A 10,834-nucleotide genomic window follows, 5' to 3' on the forward strand; every position below is an offset into this window, starting at 1 on the left:
TCTGAAGATCTTTCCCCACCTTCCACAGGTACCAATCAGACTCTTCCGGAGTCCATCTCTCATAGGTGGTTGTTAACTGGACAACCCTGTAAGTGTTGAGCATCTTTGGGTAGATGTCTCTTCCCCCATAAAAGCTAGCAAGCTTTGCCACTTTAGCTTCTGATATCCTACCTCGTTTTGGAGAGTAGCCCTGGGAACAGGGTGGAAGCAACTGGATTATTTATGTGCAACCCAATGTGAGTGATTGTATTAGAACCTGGCCGGGGGGACGGCGGCACGGCTGGGTGCTTCTAGCACCATGTGAAGGATGGGGTCTCATTACCATCTCATGAGTAATTCTGTCATGGAGGATGAAGACTATTTGTGCGTGAAGGCATGATTCAGGAGATGTGTTGGTAGGACTTGATGCATTACTGCATGCTTTGGAAACAGGAAGGAAATAGTTTGTTTCCAAACATGTTCAATGTTTTGAAAACCTGGGGCAGTAAATTGCTGGTTCTTTGCACTGAGTGCACAGATGGGGGCTTGGTACCAAATCAACTTCTGATGTAACTCTGGACATCGGTGGTGTTTCACCGTCGGTCAGTGTGGCCAGTCAGGTTTGTGAGACTGACTCACTCATGAGCAACCCACTGAGTCACAGGTCAGTGGACAAGTTGTATTGGAGTATAATTGACATTCTGAAAAACACATTTTGATTCTTAGCTTCTTTTTAAATCAGACTGCTCGGGTACTTTCAATGAAAGCATTGCAAATCAACTGTGATTTTCATCACCATTTTATCTGATTTATTTTTTATTTTCTGTAAGAATCTAAAATACGTACTTTAAAATCAGTTCCAAAAACAATCAGTTATTGAAATAGATGGATTGAACAGTAAAGGATCCAATTCTTGGTTTAGGGACGGTGAGTGACTGGATCCCTGTGCTGGGACTGATTTCTCTGATGGTGTGAACTGGTGGAGCTGGCAAGGTGGACAGGCTGAGTGTAGGGATCCAGTGCATCCCTCTGCTCCTGGGCTGCTGATAAACCTGAGAGCCAGGTGGGAGAGCTGACAGGGTGATGCTGCCATGGGGGATTACCCCAGGGTCGTATGGGAGCCGGGACTCAGGGGGTTGAACCAATTGAATGTGGAACTTTGATCAGTCACGTTCAAAAAAATCCTTAATGTTCAACAGAATCCTTACTGATTGTGGAAAACTTACAATAAAGCACATTTGTTAGCATGTCACATCGTCCTGTTTGCTCTGTAGGTTGAGGGAAGAAATACAAAGTCCGAGCTTCCTCCTCCCTTAGCTTCACCCCCTGACTGGAGCAGTGGTTCCCGGGAGGAGCAGGAGGGCAATGAGGTCTCCTGCTTCATCTGAGCAAAACAGAGCCCTGTTAAGCAGTAGAGCAATGGGAAAGCTTCTCGCACTACTACTTCTCAGGGCTGCTCTGCAAAGAGGTGCAGCCCTGGCAGCCGTCTTTGCTGGGGATGCTCTGTCTCACTGTCCCGCTTCCCTGAGGCAGCTCCATGCTGGCTGCGTGCTGGGCTCGGGCACTGTTGATCTGCATCGATGCTCCCTGTCATGCTTTGGTGAAGATGGGCTGAATGGGGAGGGGAAATTGTTCACCACGGTTCACTTTCCCAGCTGTCCTGGGGCCAGGGAACAGGCTGTGCCGCATGGCCAGGCGCCGCAGGAAGGAGCCCTGCTGTCCCGATGTCCTGCTGCGGCTGGAGCTGCTGCTGCAGGGACCGGAGTCTGTCACTGAAACAGAGCTGCCTCTGTCCCTGCAGCCTGGAGGACAGGCAGTGAGGGACTTGGGTTGACTGATTTCAAGGCTCAAGGGGTAACATCCAGTCCAGCTCTGTTGCAGATGTCAGGGTCACAGGTTTGGTTACAGGTATCAGCTGTGGCTTGGTGCATCCTAGGTGAATCCAGGACAGTTTTACTCAGGTAAGAAAGCAGAACTGAGACCATAAAGTTTGTGTAGAAGCCTCCAGAAATCACTGCTAGCATCCTGGCATGTCTGTGGCACTGTCTGGCTAGAGATCAGAAGGTATTTCACAAAAGCAACCAGGGAAGATGTATTATCTCTGTGCTGACATGACAGACTGAGGCAGAGAGGGGACCAGTGACTTACCCAATGTCACACAATGGGGCCTTGGCAGATCTGGGAAAGGTGTGAGAGCACCTGGACCTTAAACCTCTACCTCTGTCAAAGACCTGGCTTCTGCCTGCTCTGTCAGCAGCCTCTGTGTTTCCAAGGGTTCCCCAGGGGAGCTGGTGTAAGGTGTGTGGACAACAGCATTACCCAGTTCTGCTTTTCCATATGCAGGCATCTGTGATAGCAGGACTGGGCTGGCCTGCTTGATTTGTGAGTTTTTATTTTAAACAGATTTAAAGATTTAGCATTTCTGGGGTTCAAGGATCACCTTCGTTGCGGGAATAACTTTTGATTCCATTTGCTTCTGCTAGGACTGAAATTTGCCCAAAGCTGCTTTAATGGTAAGTCAACCCCATTATTTTTGATGGGTCTGTGATTGTGAGTAGAGATATGAAAATTCCCAGGAAAGGGCATTTCAAGTTCTGTACTAACCTGCTATAACTTCAGCTGTGTTATTTTTCAAGGAACTTTGCCTGCCTATGCACTGTTTCTGTAGGAATGTAAAAATCCAGCAACCAGCACAAAAGCCATTCACATTAGCAGCCTGCTTGTGAATTTTAATTAACAGGAAATGCCACTCACACATTGAAATTCAACATCCAGAATATCTCTGCTTTGCTCCTTTGATGTTCCCCATCCAACCCTAGATCAACATCCACATGTTCTCCTGAGACTTGGTGAAAAATCATTCTAGTTTATTTACAGTAGGAAAGCATTTTGTAGCATCTTTTATCCCAGAAGCATTCGGGTTGCTTTACAAGCTGTCCACACAGAAGAGCTGCTATGTGGGTCTTTGCAGCAGTGAGTGTTTCTGGGGCTGTGCTCAGCCAACTAGCTCCCAGCAGCGATGCTGGGAGTTCAGGAGAGAAAGGGAAAGATTCCTGAAACAAAGGAAAGCCTGGCATGATGGAGGAAATTCAGCTGTTGCAGCCTAGATAGCCTTGGTTCCCTTATCACATGTATCCCTCATCAGCCACCAAAAAGATATTGCTGTGATTCTTCTGTGTTTCTATAGTAGAAACCTAATAAGACATGACCTGGCTCTGTATCACCGTAAGTTGTTTGTTTGCATGTGATCTTAGCAAGGAGAGAGTCACCATCGATGGGCTAATCCTTCCTACATCCTCAATTTCCTGGGTTGGCAGAATAATGTGATCAACAGGTGCTGATGATATTGCCATGAAGAAATATTTTCAGCCTTCAGTCATCCTGTTTCTAGCCCTCCATTCATCATCTTTATTTTCTTAACCTGTATAGTTCATGTACCCCATTCTCTGCCTGTGATTCAGCTGCTCCTTTATGTTGCACCCCCTCCCATCATCGTCACCCTCGCGGGGTTACACTGTCACTACAGGTTGAACTTGATGGTGTCTTGGCAAGAGGCTCTTGTTCTTGCTGCCTTGAGACCCACGCTGAGCCCTGCAGTCTGCAAAGCAGAAATGGGTTTGAAATCTGTCCTGATGGGTGTAAGCTCAGCCACCATCCCTAATCAGAGCAAAGGCAGGCTGTGCTTCCTGGCTACGACACAAATGAAACCCTCTGTTGTCTTCTTATGGTTACAGCAAGCTAGTTGCAGACGTGGTTCTCTTCCTTGTCTCCTACTGTGGTGTTAAAAAGTCTAAATCAGGGATGTTAGAAATTGTTAGAGCTTGAGCTCTGTAGAGGCTGGAACTTGTCAAAAAGTCAAAGTCCCTTTATACCACCGGGGAGCTGAGCCACAAGATCCCCAGTGACACAGTGTGGGAAAAGGCACCTCGGAGCATCCCAGGGGATACAGCGTTCACATCCCCAACACCGCCTCGACAGCCTCCCGTTTCTCCTTCACGTCCTCAGTTTCTGAGCTGAAGTGAACACAGACCTTTGAGGTACTTTAGCAGGATGTGACCGCAAGATGTCACAGTTGCTTTGCTGAGAGGCTCGGTCCTGCCCCCCTTCCCCCACCGGTCTTGTATCTCTTCTTGTATCTCTGTAATCACACCCTGCTGATGCTTTTTATGGCAAAGCAAACTTGTTCGTTGTGTCCTGGGGAAACTTGGGCATTGATGGTTCTAGCTCAATTACAGGTTATCAGTTTGGGGTATAAACCAGGAGATATCCTAGAATTACCCACCCCTCCCCTCTAGTCCAGCCCACAGAGATCAATTTTGAGTTGAGCCAGGGTAAAAACCTAGGTTTGACTTTGCATACAAACACTTCTGGGTGCTGTCACTACTGGTCAAACAGTTTCCCTAAGGACTTCAGCTCCTGTTAGGAGCACGTGCAGCAAACACTCATCACAATGTTGTGGGCTTCTTTATAGCCTATTGCCAACATTTCGTTTCCTTTTTCTCTCTTTTTCTGCCCCAGAAAGCTGCCTGCTTAGCCTGGATGGGGTCCCAGGGGCTGATGCTAATTTCAGTTAGCTCTGAAGTACCATGAGAAGGAAGTTTAATCTTAGAAGAAGAATCTGATGAGCTTTGCAGGATGCAGCTGTGGGCATTTTGGGGTGATCCTTTACAGTCTGCACATTGAATTAAGACCTAATTCATGGACTGTGCAAGCAATTGCTATGGATGCTCCAAACAAATAGCACTTTCTTTCGTGCCCGCCTGGCTGGTGCCTCTTCCCAGCTGGAGCCAGTCAGGGTTTCTCATTGGGCACAAGGAGAAAAGCTTTGCTCTACCAACCACACAGGAAAAAGGAGAATAACCACAAAGCAGAGCTGTTGAGTGGAGCAGCAAGTGCAGGAAGGACCTTGTCTGGTACCTGCAGGAGGGGCTGAGGAGGTGGGAGGAGGTTTGCTCTGCCTGCTTGTGCTCATCATTGCTCATCCAACAACTGCTGCAGACATAGGTTTGGCCACGTTCCCTGGGGAAGGTGCTGCTCCCCCACTGCTCACTGGACAGCACAGCCCCACGTGCTCTGTCCCCAGGGGCAGCCAGGACAGGGCTGACCTTCATCCCTGTGCCTTTTCCTGCCCAGGGGAGCATGAGAACATCCCAGGGGCCTGTTGGTTCCCACCCTGCGGGAGGGCTTGGCTTGGAGCAGCGCGTCCCGTAAGGAATGGCCTCAGCAGCAGATGGGTGAGCTCGGTCACTTTTGTCCACAAGTGGTGGCTTAGTGTGAGAGCATCTGGCAAAGGGGCAGCTGTGGTGGGAGCCATGGAAGGCTCCTGTAAGCCCCGCGCTCCCTGTGAGGGGAAGGCAGTGACTGTACACGTTTCTTGTTTGCCAGCTAATAAGAGAAGACGGATTCCTTTCCTCTGGAAACAACTGAGGAGCAGCACCACAGGCTGGTCCTCACTTCATGGCAGGCAGGTTTGGTGGCTGGAGCTCTGTGCCCTGCACATCCCAGGGGTCAGGTGAGTTGGTCCCATAGGGAGTGCATGTCCTGGCCTGGGAACTTCTCAGCAGCCTGGGAATCCTGCCTGTGGCAGGGTTTTCTCTGCTGCTGGCTGCAGGGAATTGGGAAAAGTTCAAGTTTGAAGCTTCGTCTTCCTCTACTAGGCCTAAGATGAGCCTTTAAGCAGCTTATGAGCCTGGCATGTGAGCTCATGGATTCAGCAGAGAGCAGCAGCCTGCCAGAACAGATGAACATTATCAGCACATGGTTTGCTGGATCCCACCATGCCCTTTGTGCCATGGCTGATGTCTGAAAGAGGAAAAGCTCCCCTTCTCCCTGAGAGAAGTCCTAACCTTGCTGCTCGATGGTGGGCAGCGTGAGGAGAAGTCATCTGGGATGAGACAGCTGATTTCCCCACCGTCCATGTGATGCTTGTTCCATCTTCACCAGCCCATATGTCACTGACTCATTTTACTCAGCTACGTGTCATGAAAACAAGCATTCTCTGCAACAACAGTAGGACCAGGAGAGGCGTAAAGCCCAAGCAGTGTTGTGCATCTCAGCAGTGGCGTCATTACCTGGGTTACCCACACCAGGTTTGCCCACTCAGTTCAGGAACTGCCAACATTGCAGACCTGAGCTGCCTCAAAACATTATTTGGCTTTTTGGACCCCTGGCTCTGGTGCCAGTTGCTTTGATTTCCCATCCTGTGTCTCCCAGGAGCTGTATCCAGGATCTTCTCTCAGAGCAATGGAGAGTTTTCAAGCAAGACTGGGGCACCTCTCTGCCACTGGGTATGTAGTGACTGCTTTAATCCCTCTTCTTCCCTATGCCTTGATAGCTGTTGAACGGCCTTTTTCCCTGAAAAGCCTCCATTCCTAGTCAAAATCATCCCCCATAGGACAGTCCCCAGGGATTGCCTGGCTGGGTTTAATCCTGGGGAGAGGCTCCTTTTCCCCACCAGGTTCTCTGGTCTCTGGAGGATCAGTCCAGATGTGAGGCCTGAGAAATCATATTTCTTCCCACATGTTTGTTTTCATTAGACATTTAAATAGCTTTATGGGACATTTCATCCCATCGGCAGTGGCCAAATTTGTATCCTTGGAGATTTCCTCTGGCACTGGAGCTTCAGTGTGAAACTCTTTTCTCTGATCAGTTCTGTATTCATCACACTTAAACCTGCAGGTTTTGGGCTGGTCTCCATTTAAGAGGCATGGAGATCAGAAACTGCCACTCAACTGCCTCCTATCCATTGAACACATTGTAATTATAGAGCTGGTTGAACGATTTCCACAGCAGCCAGAAGTCTCCTGTTTCTCTCTCCTGCATCCTCTAAGTAACAACTAAGGCCATTCTGAGCCACTGGCACTGAGCTGACCTCTCTGAATGACTTTATTATGATTTTTATAGATTAATACAATGCTTTCCTGTGCTTGCATTAGGGGAGAAGCAGTCACATTGCAGTTGGTATTGGATCTTTCAAGAAATACCTTGAACTCCCCTGTCCTGCATGCTTTCAGGGAAGATCTCTGTCCCAGCTACTCAGGTTAGCAACGGAGTGAGACCAGAGGTGCCTGGAAAAGGACATTTTGAAGATCCATGTGTGATCATCTCGAGAAAGCCCCCTAATTAATGTGTTTCCATACTTCCCTCTTTGTTTTGCAGCATGAGAGCCCGTGTCTACTGTGAAGACTTTCTGTTCCCAAAGGTGCGCAGGACTGTGGCAGACCTATGGTCAGTTTACTCCAAGCCTGTTCCAGCAAACAGCAGAGAGGTGTGGACCTTGTTTCTGCAGTGTTCCTGTGTCACAGCAGTGATAGGAGGCCTCTTTTACAACTGGATGTTTGCTTCCCTGGAGTACTCCTGGCATCTCTCCATTGCAATGGCCATCTCCTTCAGTCTGCTCCTTCTCCTGGCCCTTTTCTTGGTGCACCCTGCACGTTGTGTCTTCAGTATCATTATGCCTACATTAGGTACCAAACAAGGCCGAAAGCTTCTCTTGTCAACCTGTGTCATGATAGTAGTGGTTAACATAACACCCAACATCATGAGCAATATTAAAACCATACTGCAAGTTATTAAGTGCATCTGCAAGAATTCCTCTGAGAGTCTTTTGAACTCAACTGCTCTGCTAGAGACAGCAACCTGGGAGTTTGGGGATGCAATCCAAGAAACCGTTCATTCCATTAATATTTATAAGCCTATGAATGGACATTTTCAGTTTTCATTGCTTAAGAACAGCTCCTCGATTTACCAACAAATGCATCTTGCTGGTGAGAAAATCGGGAGGGACTTTTTGGCTGTTGAGTTATTGGTCAAAGAAGCTGTACGAGTAGGCAACAAGGTGGTTGCTGGTTTCTCCATGCTCTATCTCTGTTTTGAGTCCACCTGCTACTTGAAAAATTATCTCACCAACCTGCGCTTTGACAATTTTTACATCACCAAGAAGCTGGAGCGTTTAGCTGTGAACAGAAAAGCAGCTCATCTGCTGGTGGGCTCATCCAAAACCCTCATTCGACCAACAGGCCTGAAGCTGTCCCGGGAAGAAGTGATGCTGTGCCTTGTGCAAGCCATGCTCCTCACCATAGCCCTGATGATGATGCTGGTGGTCATGGCCATGGACCACTTTGCATTCAGCGTGGCAGACACTGCAGTGAGAAAGGCAGCTCAGTTCTCCGTGGTGCCTGTTGCTCTCAGCATCAAATACAGTGTAAGTGCTGGGGTCCCTTGTCCTTGCTGTGTCTTGCATCATTAGAGGCAGCAATGGGGATTGCAGTCTTTGTAGCCTTATTTGCACAATCCTTGCTTCCCTTCCCTTCCCAGCAAGCAGCTAGACTAGCAATGAAACAAGCTTGGGGGAGAGGAAGTAGAGGCATAACCTCAGTTGCTCCTTCCAGCACGACTAATAGTAGCTCCAAATTACAGCCCCTTGAGAGAAAGAAGAGGAGCAAATTGTGCCTCATGCTGCAAAGGCACTGCTAGCATGTGACAGTCAGATATGTTCTTTATCTCTTATCCGCCCTAGTCAGGGTGGAGGAATGGATGACCGTACAGCACCATTGTCTCCATGGCAGAGTGGGTGTAAGGAATGGGGAAGCAGATGAATACACATCTGGGTTATGAGGATGTCTCCTTATCAAACTGCACCAACTGATCTTCAAAGAGATAGCCCTGTTCACTGGCTTTGTTGTCACCCCGTGCAATCCTTTTCACAAACCTACGCAGTTTCTATCTATTTTAATGTCCTTTAGCTGGGCTAGTTCTGCTTTAGTTTGTTAGCTTTTCTCTTCTTCCATGCAGCCTGGCTCCCACCCCAGCCCCAGGGTTTCACAGTGCAGATAGCTGCTTATGATGAATTTACAGTAAAATAATCAGCGCTTAGAAAAAAACCTCTAATATTCAAATATGCAGCCACTAATCCTGCTGTCTGAATTGTGTCTTTCATTGTAAATCTCACACAATGAATACCTGTAACAGCAGATAAAGGTGACAGGTAGGACTGGGTCTCACCATACCAAGTACTTAGCATATACACACCATGCTGTTACTCTCCCTCAGCCTGAAGTGTATATGCACTTCAATGTCCTTCTCTCAATGCACCCAAACAACCTGTAACAGTAATTACATACCCCCAGGCTGATGTTCTTGTAGTAACCAGTTGATTGGGGTTTGTTCACACCCCACTTAACTTTTAACTCTCTATTTCAGGCTAAAATAGGGTTTGTGCCCTTTCTATCAAAAATTCCAGGGATTCCTTACCAAGAAACACCACTTCAGGACTTTGAAAGAAGCTACCACCATCACCTGATCTTCAGCTCTGCCCACTGCAGGATCAGCCCCCCGACACCCCCCAACCCCTCCGTGCTGCTCGTCATGGGGCTGCTCTTCTGCATCCTCTATGCCACCGTATTCCTGGAAACCTACGCGCATCGCCTGTGCAGAGCAATTGCAGCCTCCTTCTTTGAGAGCTGGGAGGAGAAGCGAGTGCTTCACCTCTACAAGAAGCTGTCCAGGAAGCACCAGGAGGAGCAAAACAAGGAGAGAAATTAAGGGTACTTTTGGGAATACAGGGGATGCCTGAGAACTGTGGCAGTGGCGGGGCACAGGCTTCTGCCATGGGATTGTGCATTTAAATTCCCAGAGTCAGTGTTTGGAGTCTGGGGAAAAATATTTGCCAAAAAGAAGGTGAAATGTCACATTTTGCATTAATTTCAGGAAAATGGGCTCAGAAATTCACTTTTTAATTTTAATCTAGAAGGTCTGGAGTCAGCTGTTCGGAGAATGGTGGGAGATAACTCATAGACTTTGAGGATACCTGCAGAATTAGGGAAGGCTAGCTGGGAAATATGTGGGAGCTGGGGTGGCGGAGAGCTCATTGACCTCCCCAACCACATCCATACTGGAAGAATTGCACAAGGAGAAAGGAAACTCATTTGATTTGATTAATCTCGTTTTTAGGGAACTATTCCTTTCAGCTTTCATGCACAGATATCCAGGTACACTGGATAAATATAACTCTTTAGAAAATAGTTTATTCACCTAATGTAGTGTCATTTCCACCCACTGAAATAAATTCAAGACCAATATGACCATGAGATGCACATCCTGGGCATGGGTGGTGGTGGAAATCAGCACATGAGGACTTTATGAAACCACTTCACAGTGGCTCTTTAAATAAAACAGAAATAAAATAGCTGGAGAAAGTCAGAAGAGGATGAGAGCAGCCAAAAAGGCCAGTTTGGGTGTCGATCTGTTTTCCTAAGTATAAAGTGACAGGATGAGAGGAAACGTCCTCAGGTTGTGCCAGGGGATGTTTAGATTGGGTATTAGAAAGAATTTTTTCACCGAAGGGGTTGTCAAACATTGGAACAACTGTGCCCAAGGAAATGGAAATGGTGGAATCACCATCCCTGGAGGTACTTAGAAGATGTGTAGGTGCGGCACCGAGGGGCATGGTTTAGTGTTGGACTTGGCAGTGCTGGGTTAATGTTTGGACTTTTCCAACCTAGAAGAATTTAGGCCAACATTATGGAGAACTTCAAAAGTGGTAGATAGAAACTTGACATTTAAGTCTGTGCTTTGCAGGGAACAGGGAAGTAGCAGGATATGGAGGGCTGGACTTGCCTGAACCAAGATCTGATTTTATGTGTTGGGTTGTTTTGAACTCAGAAGCTGTGGTATTGTAGATGCAAAAATCCATCACTGAAACATGTTCCTTTTAAATGAGAGGCAGAACGGACACCTCTGTAAGGGCAAGAGCCAGAGTAAGGGGAGATAAATCAGTGCCAGGTTAAAAACAAAGCAACTTTGCAGCTTCATTTCTTCAAAGCATCTCTATTATTTTCCTCTCTTCTCCCATTAG

The 10,834-nt window shown here is 47.6% G+C and overlaps 1 protein-coding gene across 1 annotated transcript; it reads left to right on the forward strand.

Moving 5' to 3' along the window:
* Positions 1-6,222: 6,222 nt before the first annotated feature.
* OCSTAMP (osteoclast stimulatory transmembrane protein) lies at positions 6,223-9,522 on the forward strand (the record flags this gene model as incomplete). Its single annotated transcript, XM_080628128.1, has 3 exons — positions 6,223-6,266; positions 7,138-8,182; positions 9,181-9,522. The coding sequence occupies 3 exons, from the start codon at positions 6,223-6,225 to the stop codon at positions 9,520-9,522; spliced, it is 1,431 nt and encodes a 476-aa protein (XP_080484254.1).
* Positions 9,523-10,834: the final 1,312 nt, after the last annotated feature.

This window comes from Psittacula echo (genome assembly GCF_963264785.1).
Source record: "Psittacula echo genome assembly, chromosome: 12".
Taxonomy (NCBI): Eukaryota; Metazoa; Chordata; class Aves; order Psittaciformes; family Psittacidae; genus Psittacula; species Psittacula echo.